At 37.3% G+C, this 24012-nt stretch overlaps 1 protein-coding gene across 1 annotated transcript in view; it reads right to left on the reverse strand.

Moving 5' to 3' along the window:
- Positions 1-14648: 14648 nt before the first annotated feature.
- LOC128020061 (tumor necrosis factor receptor superfamily member EDAR-like) overlaps positions 14649-24012 on the reverse strand; it is a 24805-nt gene continuing 15441 nt past the window's right edge. Inside the window, exons 6-12 of the mRNA XM_052606600.1 lie at positions 22130-22213; positions 21496-21621; positions 20677-20751; positions 19471-19543; positions 18000-18204; positions 17597-17657; positions 14649-16774 (exon numbers count right to left, since the gene is read on the reverse strand). Coding sequence (XP_052462560.1) covers positions 16440-16774; positions 17597-17657; positions 18000-18204; positions 19471-19543; positions 20677-20751; positions 21496-21621; positions 22130-22213 — 959 coding nt within the window. The 3' untranslated portion in view covers positions 14649-16439. The remainder of the gene's footprint in view (positions 16775-17596; positions 17658-17999; positions 18205-19470; positions 19544-20676; positions 20752-21495; positions 21622-22129; positions 22214-24012) is intronic.

The raw sequence follows: 24012 nt of genomic DNA on the forward strand, positions 1-24012 counted from the left end.
GCTGATGCGGGAGGGGTGGAGCCTCTCAGAGCGGCTGACCAATCAACACCGAGAGCGCCTCCTGAGGGGTTCCGCCCTCTTAATGAGGACTCGACGTGACGTCACAGCACAGCGCTGGGGCTGTTATAGCTGCACATCCCAGAGACGTCCTCATTACGTCATTCCATCTGTCTGAGTGTTTGCTCATCTTCCACTAACGTTATAGAAATGTCCGGGCAACTCATTCCTAAAGTGCAGCTAACTTTATTAATATATCTTAGACTTTATTAGATGTTCTAATAAAAGTAAATCTTCTCGGAATGTCCGTATGATGATATTTGTTCTTGATGAGTATGTTTTTGTCACCTTTAAATAACGTTATAATCATGACAAGAAAACTGGACATTTTAACGTCAAATAACGTAAATAATAAGTGTGTGTAAGTGTTCTTTTGAGTGCGATCCTGTCTGACGTCATCAGTGACGGAACTCCTTGTATGGGCATCTCGGAGCAAACACATTCTAGACTCTAGAGAGGAGCTACAGCTGTATCTGTCTCTTATTAATCTGATCAAACTAAAGACTAAAGAAGATTGACAGAGACTGTGCGTGTTATGTCAGCTTTAAATATCATTATAGCTACTCATGATTTCTAGAAACAGTTCAAAACAAAGTTCCCAGAGTGTATTTGTTACCTGCAGCCTTTTTTCTTGGTTACATTTGAATGTTATTGGAACATTGCATTACATCATTCAGCAAACAATGTTACTTTTGAAAGTTCTGAAACAAGTAGCAACATTTAAAAAATGTTACATGAACGTCCAACTAAAATGTTTCCGAAACATTCCATGAACGATGTATGAACAAAGAGGTTTTCTTGTTAACTTTGACTGAACGTTTTGTTGACATTACTGTTTGTTAACTATTTTTCACACATAGTGTCTTTATTAATCAGTTCAAATACAAAACTTTGGGGTTTAAAATCTCCATACTGTATACTGTAAATATTTTGCTTAATCATGATTTCACTTTTTTCTCGTCCAATCAACTGTAGTTCATTAATGCTGTTCAGATATCATTATATTTTGTGTTTCAATCTCTTTCTTTGCATAAACTAAATTAGTATCAGTGAACTTCTAACACAGAGAGGTTATCCTTTTTAGATTAAACCAGCAGTAATATTTTACATGTAAGGACCGAAACTACTGCAACAAAAATGTCTTGACATGTTTTTCGTGTAACTTTCTGCTTTTCAAGAGAACATGACGCCTCTGTTTTTGATTCTGTTTACTGCTCTGCTCAATTTTAGGGGGTTCGGTGTCTAAATATAAAGGTGCATCGTTTGTCTGTGTCCTGCATTTATGTAATGGGAAGAGAAAAAGGTGCAAAGGAAATCACTGAGACTAAATATAACCATCACAGCCTCGCTGGACATCAGAGAGTGAAATAACACACGCACCTGTTTCAGACTCAGATGATGATGATGATGTTTTGACCACTGGCACAAATCACTTTGAGATCAAGATTAGAGTAACATGTAGATTCATCTAACCGCTGACGCACTGCTTCCACCGCTGACTGTGTTTCCAGGGTTTTGTCTTTGATGCATCACTAACGAATTACACAGTGGATTACAGTATTACCGGCAGCTGAGCAGAGGCCAGACCCACGGGACATTCACCTTTTTCCACTTACACAGAGCTTTACTCAGCTCATTTATGACTTTCCTCCCGTGCATTTATTTGCAGATAAAATCATATTAGTTTGAACACACATGAATGCAGTCACATCTCTGGCAATGCAGGAAAAACTAAACAATTCTTCATTCATTTGTCAGTTTCGAGGGCTATTGTGTTTCCATTTCATGTCTCTAATACAAAGAAAGCATCTTAACACTTAAGTGTTTATTTAATTGCACTTTATCTATGTGCATCTGCATCTTTAAAGTGTTTTTCTCTTATGTTCACCAAACCTTACAGTTTTATTCCTCTCTTTATTCCGTAGGTTTGCACATATTTCATTCACACTGACTTATACAGCATTTTACTCTTAGAAACATGGTGAAATTGTGCTTTTTTCTCTCCGCTGAAAGTATTTTCTGATTTATGGAGTGAGTAAAAGAGAAATCCAGAATCCCGTCTGGAAAAACCTTAAATATGTCAACGAAATCAAACAAGAATCTGAACGTGACTTCATCGAATGTTCAGATTTTTGTGCTGGAAATGTATGATAATTACCTCGTTTGATTAGATAATGCCTCATTTGCGTATTCAAGCTTTTCAGAAAACTTGTAAAACAAAAATGCAGGCAATTCTTAATGCAATCAATCAACTGGGAAGGTATGGTGATATCTATTAGTTAATATTAAATGTCCTCTGATGGCAGTTAATGGTCACATTTTATTATTTTTCTATAACAATATGAGGTCAAAGGTCATTAAACGTATGTAAAAACGTCTAGAGAGCTCCAAGAGAATCAAACAAGGGAAAACGAGTGCACAGAGAAAAGCATGGAGTATCTTCATCTGGTGCTGTGAGCATCTGAAGGGCTTTTAAGAGACGACTTCTTCTCATTCTCCTGAAATTAGTAAACACATCGTGCAGCCATAACTACAAAACAATTGCTTCGCAAAATGTCATGTTCTCCCCGCTGGCCTATCAAAGCACAGACAGATTGATTCGCTCGATGGAAGAACGGTGGATTCCTGTGGTCTGTGGACCTCCGTGTGTGTTTTATTACAGGGCTCTGTCCTGGGACCACTTAGATTCTCCTTATGCCATCTTACTGATTGAAAATAAGAGTCGTATTATCGTCAGAGAAGCTGACGTGTTCCACGCCACAGATGACTGGAGAAAGATGAGGGACCTGAGATTTTAAGGTCACAGTAATTATTATTCTTCATTGCTAGAGTGTGTATATGTAGTTTGTAATGACACGACAGCGATCAGATGGCAGAACACCAAGGGCTCGCCAGACTTCTCATGTAGAGATTGTTTCCAAGACAGACGATTTCGTTTACTGGAAGCCAATTTGTGTGAAAAAGAAAAGTTGCTCAGAGTTCTCTAGGTGAGAAGGAGAAACGAGACAGAACAATCAAACGAGAGGTGTGAGAGCACAGCACAGTCTCAGGTCTGGACGGGTTTAACGATGTCAGGCTGTTTGACTGATGACAGGTGAAGACAAACCAACATGATGAACCAATCAGACGACAGAAGGACACATGCAGGTGTGACACCTGAATCACAGACAGACACACATCCATGAGAAGAGACATACTGAGCATCCGCTGGACAGTGATGGACAGTCATACACAACAAGTCATTTACACACTTGCTACAGTTTGTTTTTGTACACATACAGATTGGTTCTGCACAGTCAATCTGTTTTGCAGTTCTTTAAACTGTTGTTTTTGATTGCAAATCACTGTTCACAGGCTTGCAGTGCTTTTGACCATCTTTTGGCAAAAAACAACCAAAAAAAACATATATATATATATATATATATATATATATATATATATATATATATATTAGTAATTATTTTGCGTTAGTTGCTGTTTCACAATACATGATTTACACTAACGAATAACAGTAAAATGCCTCTCTCGTGCATGCAACTTTACTTTACACTTACAGTTTTATGTACACTTCCACAAATATTACCCTGTGCATGAAAATCTTTATGACGTATAATTTACCTTAATAAATCTGATCGAATTTAACAAATCAAGCACGAACAATGATTACATGTATATCTACTGTATCTATCTATCTATCTATCTATCTATCTATCTATATATATATATATATATATATATATATATATATATATATATATATATTTCCAAAAATACAAAATAATCCAGTAGGTTCTCATTACATTTAACAAACAATAAGGAGATGCCACATTACCAGCATGAAAAGAAAACAAGTGGACATCTAAAAACACGTACTGAATTCCACTTTTAACGCTTCTTCAAGAGGATGAGTCCATCTAGTGGACACCCATCATACTGCAGCATCCCGAGGACATGAATGATGATAATTCATGGATATTTGACAGTCCTCGGCTTCCCCTCGTCTTCATATTCTTCATGTAGAGAGTGGTGCATAAAAATGAAAGAAAACAGGTAACTCACTGACCATCTGCCATGCAGCCGAAACATGTTCTGACAAAGTTATGAAAACTGTATTTACTCAGAATGTTCAGAGCAAGTTTTCATGATGAACCTCTGTAATTTATGTCAACATTATGGGGGCATTTCTAAACATTCTGGAATAAATAGTGAGCAGTAACCTTTAGAGAACAGTAGATGAACGTCAAGCTCAAATGTTTCAGAAAAAAATGAATAGACACGTGACCGATCCAGTCTTCATGACTGCTAAAGCTTTTATCATGCTAGTGAAATACGTTTCAAAAAGTGATGTCATAATGAAGTATAACAGGTTTCATAACCCTTTTTCTTATAATAAAAATAACAGTACATTTAAATACACAATAAATTTATAAAGGAAACAAAATGTTTCAAGCAGACTTTAGTCATTAAAATCAACAAAGAAGCTGACATGGAATTAAAAACAGACACTGAATGGCAACACATTGCTGATTTCTCAGTGTCTGCAGCAGAGGGCAGTGCTGTTGTGATTCTCTCTGTTCATCTGATCCTTCAGTTGCTTTGCTTTCATATGCTTGAAAAGCCACAGAAAGTCAATGAATGCATTGTTTATTTCTCACACCGTCATGGAAATGAACGCAATTATGTTTCTGTAATCAGAATAAACTGTTCGAGCTCCACTCAAGACTGAAATATCTCATTAGCATTAGTCTAATCTCTGTTATATTAAAGGAGAAGTTCACTCAGAGAAGAAAACATGTTGAAAATGTGCATCACAGATCAGGATGAGTGTGTTTCTTCATCAGGTTTGTAGAAATGTAGCACTGCATCAGTGTCTCATCAATGGATGCTCTGCAGTGAATGGGTGCCGTCAGAATGAGAGTCTGATAAACATCACAATAATCCACAGTCCATCAGTGAACAGTTAATATATTCTAATATATTTATTTATGTAAATCAAATGTTATTTATTTTAACCAAATTATATATTTCTTACTCATTAGAATTTGATTCATTTATTCATTTTCATTAATTTAATAAAATGCTTTAATGTATTTATTTAAATCAAATCGATTACTTTTTAAATATATTTTAATCGTTTTTCACATTTTATTTTCTGTCAAATTTAAACTCCCTTATTTATTTTTCAAATGTTCAAACCTTTTCATGGAGCTCATCATGGACTCCAGAGCCAGTTCTGATGGTTTATGTAATTACACTCCCATCACAGTGTGTGTGTTGTTAAAGTGAGTGTGTTAACAAGACGTGACGTGAGGTCAGCTTTAATGTGCTCCTCTTGTCTTTAACAGCTGCCCTGAACTCTTTGTAAGGAGATCAGTCTGATATCGCTCCCATTAGACATCAGTTATCCAATAGAAATGATTCAAATGAACGTGTTAGCGTACTTACTTTACTCTTTCAGTCATTGCTTCTGGATGTGTCACATAAACAGATCTGAGATGATTTCATATATTTGTTTTTATCCAAGTATTTTTCAAACTTATTTAATTATTTAAATAAAATATTATGTATTTATTTTTTATCAATTTATTTCAATCACGTTTATTTAATCCGAAGGATTATAAAAACTCTGGTCCCATATGGTTTGAATGTAGATTTAGGTTTGAGTTGTTTCTTCTAAATGAGATGATCTAACGCTTAATATACAGCTTACTGATCTGGACAAATGTGTGTTTTGTCATACTCTGTCTTTAGTTCTTTAACTTGTATCTCAAAAATCACATACATGGAAATGTTTTTATTGTAATTTTCAATTTTCTCTGCACAGACCATCATCAATGGACAATGAAAAATGAAAGTGGCTTTCCATCAAGCAAGAGCCAGTGCTGTTATTCACTGAAGATCAGGAGCTGTGACAAACTGGGATATGCAGCTGAAATGTTAAATATTGCTAATAAAAACAAATAAATGTTACAAACAGTACTGACTGTTTTCAAACAGGTTTCCTGAGCACATTGCCCTGACCGTCTGTCATTGGTCAGTCAGCGAGTTGCTCTCACGTGATTGGTCGAGTCAGATCAGTGAGTCATCCTTCAGGAGTCAAACTAACGACTGACTCACGATAACTCACACCTGAATCACACTCTGTGTGTTTGTTCTGACAGTTATTTGTTTAAACGTCCCTCATTGTATTTCTCTTTGGTCAGGATTAGACCCTGAAAGCACCCGTGATGAGGATCTCTGTCGGTTCTCCTGAGCCGGTTCTGTTTGACTGTTTTCTGGAGGATGGGGTCGAGCCGGACCTCGTTTCTTCTCTCTGCTGTCAAACTGTTTACCAGGATGATGAATGTTTGCCGGAGCTGAATGAGTTCCAGGTCTGAGCGTACTCATGTTATGTCCAGATGGAGCAGGATTTGGTTTGGACCGGAGTCTGTTCTCAATCACACATGTTCCTGTCTGGGATGGAGAGAAGCTCTGCTCGATGCATGAGTCTGAGAGGAGCGTCTCGCTGCAGGGTGAACGCCGGGTCACATACATGAGCTGGAGATCACAAATACTAAACTTCAGATGCAGCACTGATAACCAACTTTTTGATAACCAACCACTTTTTTTTTCTTTTTTTTTTTTACAAAATTAATACATTTTATATATATATATATATATATATATATATATATATATATATATATATATATATATATGTGTGTGTGTGTGTGTGTGTGTGTGTGTGTTTTATATGTTCTATTTTTTGTTAAAATATATTTTTTTCTTTTTTATCATTATTTATATCTATTTTTATTATTATATTTTTATTAGAGATAATAATCCCCTATCAATTTGAATAAAAAACACTGAATAATACTGTTTACATTACATTTACAGTATTATTTTAACATCAACAAAATAATATTATAGCTTTTATTAATAGTTATAATTTATTTTGATACTATTATAGTTTTATTAAAGGTTAATGAATTCATATTTATATTATTTTTATTTTTTATATTTTTTGCTAAATAAAAAAAAATCTGTTTTATTCTTTTCCCCTATATATCTAAATAGTTTTTGTTATTTATTCATTTATTTATTTTTCATAATTTTAGTTTACTATATACTATACTAAATGGAAAGTTGGGAATATTTCCTTGGGAATTTGCTGAATTAAAATAATGTTTTTTTTAATTTCCAGTAAATGTGATTGTTCGCAGGCGCACATGTTTTTAATGTGATGAGCGATGAATACTTCAGTAATTTAATCAGTCATGCTGAAGTGAGTGTTTGTACTAATGTGTGCTTCTCTGTGACATGTATCATGGTTTATGCTGTTCAAAAAAGGAAAAAAAGAAGAAAAAAAAAGGATAAAAAATGGCAGGGCAGTGAATGTTTTATATGCGCAGTATAGAGTTTCAGAGCATCTTTAATTGGTTTTATAAGCAGCCCAGAGAGGTGAAGTAGCTCTGATTCCTTCGCTGATCTGTCACACACTGATTTATTCCTGTTCATTAGTTCAAGTGTTTAAGTGCTGCAGTGTGTATAAACTGTGTTTCATAGAGGCATGTGCGACAGAGCGCTGGTTTGTGTGATTCTTGGCTGACCGTGACGCCAGTGGAAGTCGTGTTTCAGGCCGTTTGTCCTCATTAAACATTCATTTACCTTTTAAAGTATTGGTGCTTCAGCAGTTGTGTCACCATCCCTGACCGCTGAGTGGTCTGAAGCTCATTACAGGCCGGTTTGTGCTGTCAGACCTCAGTGTAATGAGCTCAAAAAGTCACTTTGGTGAAACAAGACTGGTCCTGGCACTAAACTGTTAGTTTCGGGTGTCACAGGCTGGTAAGGGAGCACCGTGGAAAAACAGGAACTGGGTCCAAATGCAGCACACTTCTTAAGCAGTGCAGTGTATAATGCAGTGTAGTACAACATTTAGTGCCGAGTGTCCATATAGTGTGCAGAGCATGCATACTAAATAGTGTGATTCAGTGCTTTAAGTGGCCCAAAAGAGGTGCCAGTACTCTATTATAGCCAATTTATTTATTTCTTTTCTGTTTAAAAAATAAATTAATTAATGACTCCCCTCATCCCCTGAGGTAACAACAACTATATTGAAGGGGTTTTATATACAGCAGTCAACAGGCGACCATAATAATAAATCCTTTTATTAGTTTGTGGATTTGCTTGAGCTAGAAAGAACTACTGAACATAAATAAAATGTGCAAAAGGATTTTGAAAAAATACCCTTAGAAAGAGCTACTGCATTACTTCCTTCAAACTCCCGAACTGATTCAAATTATTCGCGATCCCCAAACTGACTCAAATGATTCGCGAACCCGCTTTGAACTCCCGAACTGACTCAGATGATTCGCGAATCCGCTCCGAACTCACGAACTGATTCAAATGATTCGCGTTCCCCAAACTGATTCAAATAATTCGCGATTCCCTCACTGACTCAAATGCTTCGCGAACCCGCTTTAAACTCCCGAACTGACTCAAATGATTTGCGAACCCGCTGGTTCTAATGATTCGCGATCCCGCTCCGAACTCTCGAACTGATTCAAATGATTTGCGATCCCCAAACTGACTCAAATGCTTGGCGAACCCGCTTTGAACTCCCGAACTGACTCAAATGATTCGCGATCCCCGAACTGATAAATAGGGGACGTCCCTGGACGTTCCGAAAGTCAGCTTTGGTCCGCAGAATTTCCTCTTTATAACGTTCACGGACATTCGGAGGACATTCTTCTGAGACAGTTTGTGAACATCCCTGTTTCGTCCCTCATCTGCCATTTCCATTCCAACACTTGAAAAATTCAGTCCTTTATCTTTTATCATCAAACCTGACCAGTGTTATGGCAGAAACTAGCTACATTTAACTAAATTACGTAATTTATTTGCAAAATAAATGTAGCTGTAATCTGTTAATGTAGTGTAAACTGTATTTAAATTACAGTTAATTATGATATTGTTAATGATTACAAAAGGGAGTTACATTTGAATATTTTCACACATACACATATTTAAAATATGAGACACCAATGTTTCTGGAGTTGAAGACACAGAATATTACACAAGCTTATTCCATAACTGTTTTATTTCCTATTTTGGTTTATGTAAATGATTATTGATTGATTGATTGATTTTATTTTTAGATGAATAGTATCATAGCTATTTAACTATATCTTATGATTTTAAATCTGTATTTAACCTAAAAAAGATTGCAAAGTAAAAAGTGCTGCCAAAGTCCTATTTTGAGGTGGTTGTACTTTACAATCTTAATTCAAGTGAAGAAGGATTCTGAAATCTGAGAGTAATCAGTGTTGAGTACCACTGTATCATTAACCCTGCCTGCTTTAAATGATTCAAATAATCACAATTAAAAAAAAAAACAATAGAAATTTAGAAAAGTAATGTAATAATAAAAAAAAGTAATCAAATGTAATCAGTTACATTACTCAAAGTCTCTTGAAACAGTGACACCAACATATTACATTTTTAATAAGGTAATTTGTAATTTGTAACCTATAAAATTTCCAAAGTAACCTTCCCAACACTGGACCTGACACCTTACAACTCACACGAAGATAGTTGACACAATCAAACTAATATAAACTCACATTGTATTTTAAAAGGTATTTTTGCCTAAAACTAAATCCTAAAAAAAGAAAAAAGAAAAAAAAACTGTAATAATAACAGATTGGAAAATAAATAAAAAAATTTTGATTTGCAAATTGATATTATTATATATTTTTTTACTATATAGATTTTAATACATTGTAAAATAAAGTTAATGTTAAATTAACGATTTAAGAGAAAATTTGGAAAAAGAAAATATGAGTAACTTCTGTAATGAAAAATGTCATTAAATCAGGAGTGTGTTTTCAGCATTTAAACATCAAAATCATGATGCCTTTCAATAATATAATTGAACATAGCTACAATTAGGTTTATACATGAATGAAGAAAATATGTTTGCATCAGGAGCTCTACTAGAATGTTATAGAGTGAATGCCAAGGAAAACATGAAGAAAAGAAAGTGAAAAATAACACGGGTAAGACAAATAAATTAATTATTTTCATTTACGTATTAAACTGTTTATTTGTGCTATATAAATAAACTTGTATTGTATAAACTGTTGGTAAGCCGACAAGAAAAGTTATTCAACTCAAATGATTCGCGAACCCGCTACGAACTCCCGAACTGATTAAAATGATTTGCGATCCACAAAATGACTCAAATGATTCGCGAACCGTCCGAACTCCCGAACTGACTCAAATGATTTGCGATCCCCAAAATGACTCAAATGATTCGCGAACCGTCCGAACTCCCGAACTGACTCAAATGATTTGCGATCCCCAAACTGACTCAAATGATTCGCGAACCCGTCCGAACTCCCGAACTGACTCAAATGATTTGCGATCCCCAAAATGACTCAAATGATTCGCGAACCGTCCGAACTCCCGAACTGATTAAAATGATTTGCGATCCACAAAATGACTCAAATGATTCGCGAACCGTCCGAACTCCCGAACTGACTCAAATGATTTGCGATCCCCAAACTGACTCAAATGATTCGCGAACCCGTCCGAACTCCCGAACTGACTCAAATGATTTGCGATCCCCAAAATGACTCAAATGATTCGCGAACCGTCCGAACTCCCGAACTGACTCAAATGATTTGCGATCCCCAAATGACTCAAATGATTCGCGAACCCGTCCGAACTCCCGAACTGACTCAAATGATTCGCGAACCTCAAACTGGTTCAAATGATTCATGCTCCATACTCCGAACTAGGAAGAATTAGGAAGCGTTCATTGTGAAGGGCGCTCTGAAAAGCTGCAGCACAGGCAAAAGACTAAAACCTCTATTAAAACAGATGTCCAAATGAACGTACCGTTATGCTAAAAGCACGTTCTGGGCGCACGGAGAGGTGGCGGTATACTCAAGAGCTATATTTGGAAGTGAGTACCGGTGAGTAGCCTACTTAAAGCACTGGTGTGATTAGTATGGGAGTTAGGGTGTGATTGTGAACACAGCAGGTGTTTGCTCACTGGATGCCAGCAGATTCAGCAAACACGCGTGAGTGTTTTTATCTCCACACAACGACCGCCACACTTTGTCTGTTTTTGAATCACTTTGTTATTATCTCTTGCACACTTGAGCTGAGCAAGTGTAAATCATTTCCCATGTTTGTTGGAGTGATTGATGAGGCTGAAGCAGATGGCAGGTCACTGCATGCAGCGCTTCATTCCAGCATCATGTCTCTGAGTGTATCCCTCTTACTCTTAAAGGAGCAGTGCATCCAGAAATCAAACAGCTGATGTCACACGGATGGCTTTCCTCTGGCGGTGTTTTACTGTGTGTTGTTTGTGTGAGTTCTTTGTGTCCTGATGCTAAACACACGCTGCACTGTTGAAGCAGTGAATCACACTGGATAATTAAGCCTTTATCCAAATATACACATTAAACGGTGTTGGTCCACACAGTAACCAGAGCTTTAAACGTGAGAAGAGCTTGAGGGTTGCTACAGTGATGTTTGATGCTTTACTGCTGAAACTGAGTTTGTTACATAATTGATGAATTTTAACACTTTCTTTGTTACGGTTTACTGCTGTCAAGCTGCTTTGAAACAATCTACAATTACTACTACTGCGACACACTTTCAACCAAACTCTATTTTAAATCTGCCTTGACTGTTAATTCAGAGGCAAAGTTCTAACGGTGTGTCCATGTTAATCTTATTTACTTTTAATGGGTGACGTCAAGCGTTGCTGAACTGAATTGTGGGTCCTTTCTGTTTCGCTTCACTAATGTTGAAGTTGAAAATTTCTCACATTTTGAAGCACCAATGGATCAGATCCACTTATGCAAATAGCCTAGCTCAGGTGCTAACCAGTTGCAGTCCTAAGGTAATTGGCTGTTGTCACTATGACATTTGCATCAGCACCAAGATTCAGACGCCCGCTGCTCTGTCAGTGATGCCCGTGTGAATGTACCGTAAAGGAAAGGATGAAATATAATTTCACTTGATTTAATTCCTCCATCCTCATGTCTTTTCTTTGTGTCCTTCCCTCACCTCCTGAAGCGCTGGAGCTGAGACACAAGGAAAGGAAGAGAGAAAAGGAAACGAGGGTGCACAAATAAGAATTGAGAAGCACCCCGTGACTGTGGAGCATTGATAGCAAATTACTTGATTTAGACCGGAACTTCGGAGCATGGATCGCGAATCATTTGAGTCAGAGCGATCAGAGTGTGACCTGTCAATCATTTCTTTCAGATTTAGCCTTTGAGGAGCTTTTTTAATCTTTGATTCAGATTGAAGCTTCGGAACAGGATTGTGAATTATTTGATTTAGATCGTTATTTCAGAGCAATGGATCACAAGTCATTTGATCAGGTCGGAGCTTTGGAATAGGTTTGTGAATCATTTGATTCAGATTGGAACTTCGGAACTAGTTTTGGAATCTTTTGATTCAGATTAAAACATCAGAGCGGGTTCGTGAATCTTTTGATTCAGATCGGAACTTCGGAGCGGGATCGTGAATCATTTGATTCAGATCGGATCCTAGGAGCGGGATTGTGAATCATTTGATTCAGATCGGAACTTCGGAGCGGCATCGTGAATCATTTGATTCAGATCGGATCCTAGGAGCGGGATCGTGAATCATTTGATTCAGATCGGAACTTCGGAGCGGCATCGTGAATCATTTGATTCAGATCGGATCCTAGGAGCGGGATCGTGAATCATTTGATTCAGATCAGAACTTCGGAGCGGCATCGTGAATCATTTGATTCAGATCGGATCCTAGGAGCGGGATCGTGAATCATTTGATTCAGATCAGAACTTCGGAGCGGCATCGTGAATCATTTGATTCAGATCGGAACTTCGGAGCGCGGATTGTGAATCATTTGATTCAGATAGCAAATCTTTTTTTTTTTGATTTTTTTTAAAATTAACATTTAAATCATTCAGACAGTACAGTTATATAAAAAAAATAATAAAGAAAATGAAGTATATTCTACACAAATACAAATCTCTTAAGATAATTAACCGTAGTTTTATTATCGTAAAAGTATATGAATATAGAGATACAGTTTTGACTGCTTTAGGATGAACAGACCTTTGGATGGTTTCCATGTACTTGTTCAGATAAATATATATCAGATCATTCTGATATATCTTTCTTAGCATAGTTGAGAATCATCTTTGTTCAAGGTTTTGATAAAATACCCTGAAACTTAAAAACTGATGAACACTGTTTTTGCCTTTTCATGTCTATTTTTTATTTTATTTTTACAAACAGTCCTGGCGTCCTCTACAAAGGACATAGAATAAAATATGTTCAAATGTTGTTTTTCCCCCATTTATTTCTAATGCTTCAAGTTAAATAATGACATAAAAAAACAGCAAATTTCCAAAAGCTTTTTTATATTTTTCCTGGGACTCTTCATCACTTGGACTGAGGACTGACTCAGTAACCAGCTCAGAAGCACAGAGCGTCCAGGCCGAGTGTTTGCTGGACTCGTGTCCCATCAGGCCTGGCTCTGATTTACTCTCTGGTCTGTAGAAGTCCAGTCAGAATATCTGAGCCTCATGAATGCATTAGTGCCAGATCCCATGAGTCTGTGTGTTGTGTGTGTGAGGTAATGCTCCTCGATGACGGCTCGTGTTGAAACATGTGGTCCATCTCGTCTGTGATTCTGCTTCTCATGAGAAACTCCAAACACACTGTCAATCATTATCTGCACTGACCTTCAGAAAACCTGCTTCTGCTCTGAATCTTCTGAACATGCTGTATTCAATCATTCTGTGAGGAGAAATGGAGCTCAAGAAGAGCACTCTAAATCTACCCTATACTTGATTAAAAATGATTATTATTACTATTGTAGTTCGTCGTTGCTCTCATGACTTCATAAAGTTATTTTATTGAAATTAGCATGAGAACAGTTTGACAAAAACTATAATAAATACTTTATAATTTATTTAAAAATAACCATCAATGAATAAAAAGTTAAAAGCGAATAAGAATTTTCAAATGTTTTTTTAAAGAAGTCTAGTGCATTCATTATACTGTGAATTATTTTTACAATCTCAAATAACTGTTTATTATGCAAACATATTTTAAATCGTAATTTATTCCAGTCATAAAAATCGGAATTTATTTGATCGAAAATACATTAAAAACAGGGAAATGATATTATAACGTAAAACAGCAGTTTTCTATGTGAATATCTGTTAAACTGTAATTTATTTCTGTGATCAAAGATTAATTTTCAGCGTCATTACTCCAGTCTTCAGTGTCACATGACCCTGAAATAAAATAAATAATAATCATTTTTTTGGCATCAAAGCAGTGAGTTGGGATATGATTGAAGAATGTGGCACTAAAATAGAGTTCAGTTCTTTAAACAAAATATCATATTGATGAAATATGGATATTTCTCACTCTCATATCTTTTTTTAACGTTTACTCACATTCAGTATTTTGCATCAGGTAAATTAATATTTATGTATTTTTATATCTCTGTGGTGGAGCTTTTTTCTTCTTTGTGAGCTGCACATCAGTTTCAACACATGACACAGAACAACAATGGACAAGACTCATTTTTATTTCTTTACTGATGCTTTCATACATGGTGCATATGTACAATAATAAGTTATATATACAGTTGTGTGGTTGTGATTGTTGTATTGATCCAGGAGCAGGTTGACGTGGCCTTTATCAGTTTGAATGTAAAATAAAATGCATTGTTTGTTGATATACAGTATATATATATTAACACGAGGAAGGGTGAACAAACATGATGCAACAACAAATAAAGGCCAAACCGGTTTCTGAAGTGCTGCTGGATACTGTACTGTATGTGATTGATCCATTCATCTGTTTCTGACATTCCCTGCAAACGTCTGATTATAACTTTCTGAGCGATGAAGCCTCAAACACAGAGAGTCATGAAGTGTGTGTGTGTGTGTATGTGTGTGTGTGTCAGGTCATTAAAGCGGCTCTCTGCAGACGTTTCCCCCCCGTTCTGCCTTCTGCATGCAGTTAAAGGTTTACACAGCTGCCTCTGCTTCCCATCGGACACTTTACAGCTCTTCCGTTTGGATTATTAGTTAATGAGCTGCTGGAAGACACAGGTGCTTTACACCCAGAGTCATGAAACACCAATCCCAGACAATTAGTGCAGCAGCGGCGGCTCGCCACACACACACACACACTCACACACACACACACACGCACGCACACACACGCACGCACACTCACTCACACACACACTGATGTACGTGTACTGTGTGTTTGCTTCATGTGTCTGTAACTTTGAGGCAAGACACTACAGGATTGTTTTAAATTATTTGTAAAATATTTTATGATATAATTTTTAAAGTGCATTTCTTAATAATAAAATAATAGCACAAAAGTAAATGTTTCATATTGTAATATTTTTCTATTATTTTCATTAAATGCTTTAAAATGATGATTAAAAAAAAACAACTTAATAATAATAGTAGTACCAGAACTGTTTATTAAATTAAAGTAAAAAAAAAAAAATCTAATTTAGTTTTATTATTAAATGTATTTTAAAATGAATATCATTTTGTTATTAAAAAATGCATTTCATAATATTATTTGTACTGCTAGAATGTGTTTTTTTTAATGGATAACATTTTTGGTACATAGTATATTTTTTAAATTTAAGAATAATGATCATTATGTTTAATAATAATAATAATAATAATAATTGTAGTAGTAGTACCAGGACTAAATGTCACTTGCACTGGTCACTTCAGTGTTTTCATGCCTCTTCTTTCAGACTAGTGGAAAGAAAACATCCACAATACAGACTTAAGTGTTTAGTTTATTGTCCTTAATCGATCATCATCAGTTTCTATTTCTGCGATGTCTCGGGTGGAACACATCTATGATGATGATAATCTCATGCGCTGAATATGTGCTTCGGTCAGTGTTCAGTCTGGAGTGGACACAGTGTGATATGACCTTTGAACCTGGAGGTATGCAATGCTCAGGTTCCTGTCCTGGAACTTTCTCTTTTAATGTACTGTGATTAATCAACTGGTGAAGTATCGACGAGTTGAGTTAACCCTGTAGTGTCTTGCCTTATTAAAACAGATGTGTTTTTGTTCAGGTAGCTGGATTCTCCAGTCTCTTGTTGCAGCAGAGAGCAAGCAGACGGTCACTGTAAAATTAAAACACAATTACTGTGGCATTATTAATGCAACAGTGTGTGAAGTCAGTCTGGAGGTGTCTGTGCTCATGTAGGAGTGTGTTCATCTGCTCTCAGAATCAGCAGCGTCGCAGTGAAGCGTCCGTCTGTGAACGACAGAAACACACGGGTGGTCTGCGCAGGTCCAGATCCGTCTCCGGAGACGCTGTCAGACGCTGGCGCAGCGCGAGCTCAGGTTGGGATGGTGGCTGGACGGGGGGACGCTGTTCCCCAGGATGTCGAAGCAGAGGGTCTCGACGGCGTCCAGTCTCTCGATCTGCACCAGACGGGTCAGGAGGTCAGGGATGCTGTATCCCGCTGTACTGATGCGGTCGAACAGCTGCATGCCGTCCGTCATGCCTCCGATCTCGTCACGCTTCAGGCCGAAGCTCTCAGCCAGGTGTCTCCACGTCTTCACCACTGCCTTGTCTGTGCTGTAGGTGGCGCTGAGCATCCGGCTGCTGCGCTCCAGACAGTCGAACGGGAGCTCGGTGGGACTCAGACCTGCACAGACCATCATCATCACCATCATCAGCATCTTCATCATCATCTTCATCAATCAGGAACACATTAACCAGAACTAACACAAAACCTAACAATCTGAAAATTTCATTGTGAATTATTATTTTGTATTAATTATTGCATGCATGTCTTTATTTTTTTTTCCATTTTAAACAAAACCAAACACCCACAAAAAAAGAAAAAAAAGAAAAGACACACACACACACACACACACTCTAAACTTAAATTAATTTTCATTTAAATAACAATACCACCAGAATTGTTTCTTAAGCAAAAGTAACAAAAATCCAATTAAAAATATAAAAATTAATTTGTATTATTATATTTTATATTTATAATTTTATCCTCATATGCATTTAAAATGTAAAAATATTTGAAATAAAAATAGAACTAATCCAACTCTAAATTAAAAAGAAATGCAAATATAACAACTGTTAAAAATGTATTTATTTATTCATTATTATTATTATTAATAAATACCAGAACTGATTACTGTACAAAATAACAGAAAACTCCATAAAATAGATATATTTTTAAAATTGTTATTATTTTATCATTACATTGATTAAGTCAATAATTCTCACAGAAGTTATTGTGTTGATGTAAGCCATGTTTATTCTCATATGAACCTTGCATGCTTCTGATCATCTTCTAGTTTAATATACTGAACTCAACAACAGCAGCACATCTCTCTGATAAGTGTTTGTTATAATAGTATGTGATTACATGGGTCCCATCGGAACAGGACATCATTTGAATCATATGAAATCAATATCATGAATTCAGGGTTCTGGATTCACTCACCCTCTGCGACACTGCAGGCTCTCGTGTACAGATCCAGGATCTTCTTCCTTCGGCTGTGAATCTGCAGAAACAGGGAACGTTTGGAGGAGTCACACAGAGCAACAGAGATGGGAAATACCTTACACTTATAAAACACAGTCAAAATTGTGAAATATTATTACAGTTTAAAACAGCTCTGTTAAAGTGTAATGTATTTCTGTGATGCTCCGCTGTATTTTCAGCATCATTCCTCCAGTCTTCAGTGTCACATGATCTTCACAGTGTGTGTGTGTGTGTGTGTGTGTGTGTGTGTGTGTGCGTGTGCATGTGTGTGTGTGTGTGTGTGTGTGTGTGTGTGTGTGTGTGTGTGCGTGTGCATGTGTGTGTGCGTGTGTGCGTGTGTGTGTGTGTGTGTGGTGTTCACCCCGGTGGCTCTGCTGCTGGTGTTGGTGGTGTTATTGTTGATGGTGGTGTTGATGGTGTTGGTGGAGCAGGTCTTGTCCCGTGTCAGATGCACCAGAGACAGAAGGCAGAGGTCAGCGCTTCCCTGTTTGTCCTGAGCTGCTTCTTCATCACTGTCCATGCTGCGACTCAAGAGCTGCTCGTTCTCCGACGACGCGTCGTTCTCACTGCGACAGTGTGACAGCAAGTGTACAGATGTGTAGATTTCTAAAACCACTGGACAACTATTAACTAACATTATCAAAGATTGCTGTAAAAGTTGTTAGTCCATGTTAACTAATGCATGAACTCATTGTAACGAAGAGAGCTCAGTGTAAAGTGTTACAAATGTGTCACTCTCTCTGAATGTCAGGATAGATATCAATGTATCGATTGAGACTGAAGAACTTATAAGCCTTAAGAAATGAAATGTAGTTATTTAAATCTATGGACACTCGTAGTATCTGTAATTTTTAAGAAACATATTTCATGTTGAATTTATTTTGTTGGTGATTATTTACTCTGTTGTAAAGGTTTATGCCAGTTATAGTCAGTGTGAGCCGCATGAAGGTTTTTCCTCTATTCCTTGATGAAACACTCTTGTCTCTTGTGGTTTACTGTAATAATCATCATGCACTGACTAGCCTCGTTCTCAGCTCACAGGAAGAGTTCCACATGAGCCACACACAGAATGCCATTGTCTTCAGACACTTGACTCCTTTTATTCTTGCACTTTATCTATTTGCGTCTGCAGATTTCAGTCCCAATACAGAACTTTAAAGAGCTTTTCTCCACTTCAGCAGAACCTGTAAAGACCTTTAACTTTATATGTCAACAAAGTCAAAGAATCATTTTTAACCTGCGTTTATCCATCGTTTAGAATTAAGGTCTGGAAATGTGAGCATATTTAATAAGATAATGCCTCATTTCAGAAATTTCAGAAATCTTGTAATGCACCAACTTTAGTCAATTCTTAATGTAATTAGCCAAGGTGGGAAGTGATGATATCTACGAGTTATTTTTGAGTATTTAACTGTGGAGTGTTATTCACAACCATCAAAACGAATGTGTGAAGTTCTCATCTAACTAGTATGAGGAAAGCAGTTTTATTCTTGAATTCAAGCTTCTGCTGTGCCTCGGGGAAAGAAAGGAAGAAAAGACGGGTTTGAGGTGAAGAAGTGTCATCTTGTGTTGAAGCGGAGCTGTTTTCAGCTGGTGGTTTTGGCTGCGCTTCTGCGTAATTATCAGACGCTTGATTAGGTTTGTGTGAGATGAGCATCTCCTGTGGAGAGCGTCGCTGCAGGCTGATCCTCATCCCGTCTGAGATCCACACGTGTTTGAGTCAGAAGAGAAGAGCAGCGCTGCACAGACACGTCTGAAGCAACCAGGAAACATGTTCACCCCTGTGTGTCTCGCAGCAGGTGAAGCTTGGTTTAGTGTGTGTGAGGACTCACCTCTTCACTGTTTTTGGAGAAGAAGGCTTGAGCTTATCAAACTCGTCCTTTTCTGAAAAGATCACCACAGTTTCTGGAAACACAAAGTGTGAAGATCAGTCCGGCAGGTTTATTTATAAAGCACAGTTCACACACAAAGATCATTCAGAGTACTTTACAAGAAGAAAAAATCACAACAGGAATTTTGAAAATTATTTAAATTTGAAATGTTTAAAATGAATTTAAAAGACTAGAAAATTATTATACATAAAATTATCAGTTCGGACATTGCACAGTACTCATTCAATAAATGCACATCAATATTTTATGATTTACATATAAATATGGCAATAATAATAATAAAAATTTGTTTTACTGAAACTTTTATTGAAAAGCTCCTCTGGACATAAGACTTGATAGTTTTCAGTGTAAATTCAATGAATATAAAATCAGTTTGCATTGAACCTATTTTTAATTTGATTTACAAATCTGATGTGGAAGATTGACTGCATGAATATGAATATGCATTATCTTCATCATTGTGCATCATTTATTTAAACAGTTTCTGCACTAATACATTCTGATCAGAATACAGACAAATGCATCTGGTAGATTCTTTTATCCAAAGTGACTTATAATGCATTTAAGGTATTTACATGTCTTTTTAAGTTCATGCATTCCCTGGGAATCAAACCTGTGGCACGTGTCTGATCTACAGGAACTAAACCGATGGGACTCAGATATGAATCAAATGAATGGTCTGTTTTGTGTCTGAATGCTGATCTGAAGTTCTTCCGCATGTTTTCTGTTATTATCAGTGGCTTAGCTGAGAAGATCCGGTGGGAAACGGGATAAACGCAGATGTTTAGAGGTGTAGGGATCTGAAGCTGGATTACTGCTGTGACATACAGTTACATGCATTCATCTGCTTCAGTCTTTTACCTGTGGGACTGCTTCATGATCAATTTTATGACTTCACTGCAAATGAGCTAAGTGTGTCTGTATTTCTGCTCTCTGACTGATTGATTGATGGCTGAATGAGCTGCATTGAGAGTGAGTGAAAGCTGATTTTGAGGGTTTGTCTCCAGACGGTGTGAGAGAGTTATATGGAGAGCCGCAGGCTGAAGGAACATTCCAGATCTGCCGTTCTCCTCGTCCCGTCAGACGCCTGTCACATCAGCTTAAGAAGTTTAACACGTACAGATGTCAAACCAAGCGTTCGCTCACCTTGGACCTCCTTCTTCTCCTCCTGCTTGTTTGTTTGGGCTTCTACTGTCTTTATTATTTGTCCAGAGCAGCATGCTGGGAAAGAAAGAAAGAAAGAGAGACAGAAAGAAAGCACTCTGTTAGACTCGCAGCACTGCTGTTCATTTAATGTCTGGAGCAATAAGAAAGAGTTTGAAATATGGCAATGATCTCAAGTAAATATAGAGCAGAAGGACTCGAAATACGGTCAGAAAAGCTTCCCTGTGGAACACACACACATCATTTATTAGGAACATTACACAAGCACGTACACACACACACTCACACACACACACACGCACACACACACACACACACACACACAAACTCACACACACACACTCACACACACACACAGATGTTTGTTTGGCTAAGTGAGGTCATTGTATAGACTCCCACTGATTTTCTATCAGGTTAATGATATTTCTATCAGCTAACCAAGCTCTATCCTTAAACGTCCCCATCACAGAAACATCTGCTGAACACTAGATTCACAACAACAGCACATCTGTGTGTCTTCTGAACCAGCGAGGACCAGTCAGATGTCTCACTAATGGCTTGTGTCTGAGTGTTTCACAATATAAGAGAGGACATTTGATCCCCACAAGTATACTACACACACACACACACACACACACACACACACACACACACACACACACACACACACACACACACTCACACACACACACACACACACACACACACACACACACACACACACACTCACACACACACACACACACACACACACACACACACACTCACACACACACACACACACAGTTTTAGTGATCTCACCTTGTCCGCTGGGTTTGGTCTTCAGGATGTAGAACATGATAATCATCACTATAGCGATGGCCATGATGAAGATGGTTGACATGGCGATGATGAGGGCCGTTGCTAGGTGACCTTGTCCTGTTGGATCTGGAACAGAGTAAAAGATGTTGTTTACATCAAAGAACTGCCGTCATGTTGTTCAAACCTGTTTCAGTTTCAGATCCCATTGATTTTTTTATGTAATGTGGACAAAAAAAGACAATAGAAGTCAATAGGACCCAGAACTATTTAGTGAAGTCATCTTTATTTATCCAGCGCTTTAAACCATAGAGACTGTAACAAAGAAACTCAACAGCATTAAAAAGGACAACAGTGTGTCAATAAAGCAAAAAGGCAGTTCATCGCTGAATGCAATTTAGTTATCAACACAGTTAGGACACAAAAAAAAACATTTATTCTAAAGTGTTAACGATTATTAATACTGAATGCAGCTTGTATTTCTCCTATTCTATAACGATGCTAGAGCAATTACAGTGATTCTATTATGTTTTTACGGACACCCCTTAACGGTGGTAATCTGCTGTGTTAATATAGAACGAGAGTAGATGGATCAGAGGTCATGTGACCAGTGAGAAGTTCCCAGCATGCATCTCACCTTTCTCTGCGTGTGGGAAGATGGTGGTGCTGCTGGACGACACGCTGGGAGCTCGTCCTGATGACGGCGGAGTCGACTGCATGCCTGTCAGACAACATTCAGTCACATCATCAGTATAGTCATCCGCTGTTATTATTCTGCATTATTTGTGCATCAAAAACTGCATGAGCTCAGATCAATGAGGCCTATGATTGGTCCCAAAGTCCCAAAACTCAAACACAAGCATATACATGGATGTGTGTCTATTTATATACACAATAAATACACACATTATAAACACTTAATTATGCAAACAAAATTGTGGATATTATTTTGGATGTGATTAATCATGATTAATCGTTTGAAATCACTCACTTTTATATTAATATGGTACAAGATTATCCTATTTAAATAAATGTGGTAAATGAGTTAGGTCTGATTATATTACTGTGTAATGTTCTGGATTACGTCACTGACTAGTGTTCGTCGTGTGGTTTGGACCCGTGATGAAGTCCTCAGCGCTGAATGCTGGAACATTAATACGCATTTATTTCAGGAGAAAGAAAATCATCTCCAGGAAATACAAACACGAGTTCTTTAAAAATGACGCAGAGCTGTTGGCTTTTCTTCTCTTTAAGTGAAAATGTTCTGTGATGGAGTATACTTTGATACCGCCTGACGTTTAGTGTATAACAATTCAACATTAAATATGGGACACTAACAGTCTTAATGGACTCAAGCTCAAATCTGCCAGTGTTTTCCGCTCTCCAGTTGAAGTATTGATTTAATTAAGCCCACCAACAACACAATTTGTCAAAGCTCTCATAGGTTTGACGTCTTTGCTTATTTCTTTCTCATTGCGAGTGTCAAACACACTGTAAACCAAACGAACGCTGTACGGATGGCTCTGTGAAACCCCATCCGTCATCTTCAGGAAGTTCATTAGAAAGCATTATCAATCTGATGTTAGCACATTCGTTCAGTGCCAGATCATCTGTTGAGATGCGCGTGCATGTGATCCCAGGCTTTCTGAATCACATGTGTTTCCATGCAAGCAGCAGCAAGTTAATCATCTTCTTATTCACTCAGAACTCTTAATTATTAGACGTAAGCTTCGCTGCGGGCGACATAATTTGCAGATTACCCGGCGAGTGCCAGCATGTCTTCACCTGTGCGACTCCCTGCACATACTTCCACATCTACGGCTGTTTTTAATTGCATATAATTCCCACCCACTTCATTTCTGTCACCACACAATAGAAAACAATTAAAGTGGCTCTGAAAACCCCGGACCGGCGCAGACGTGTTTCCCAGCACAAAGACCCTTCATTTACAGGATGTTTATCCAGAGAGATTAACAGGAACAAAGCAATTCGTCAGAGAACCACAAATATTCATAATGTGTAATGACAGGTTTATTAGACGGCTAATGAACCGTCGTTCTCAAAGCAGAACTGCAGTGTGTCACTAGAAACCTAAAGAAATGAAGTTCCTCTTTATAGGCATAAAAACGGATGTGTAACCAAGAGAAAAATAATAAATACAATAAATTAAATGTGACATAAAATATGGGTTTATGGAAATAAAATTTAATTAAATTGTTGAAGAGCCAACATTATTTGTGATATATAAAGCCAGATTTATTAGGAAGTTTACTAGAGAAATGCAAATGAAGTTTCACAGCTATAGTTTTTGCTTTTAGATTTACATGTAGAAATCTATATTTGTCGTCGGCTTGGTTCCTTTCGAAATCCGTCTGTTTTGCTGAAGTGACTGCTGTAAGAAGCTGTTCGCTGGTCATCAGAGTTTCCACTCTCTTTCTGAAGAAACATCTCATGGCCAGAGACAACAACAAAAAATAAATTAGCAAAACAAAACAATAAAGAGTTGGCTCTCCCTCGGTC

This window comes from Carassius gibelio, chromosome A9, assembly GCF_023724105.1.
Source record: "Carassius gibelio isolate Cgi1373 ecotype wild population from Czech Republic chromosome A9, carGib1.2-hapl.c, whole genome shotgun sequence".
In the NCBI taxonomy this organism is placed as follows: Eukaryota; Metazoa; Chordata; class Actinopteri; order Cypriniformes; family Cyprinidae; genus Carassius; species Carassius gibelio.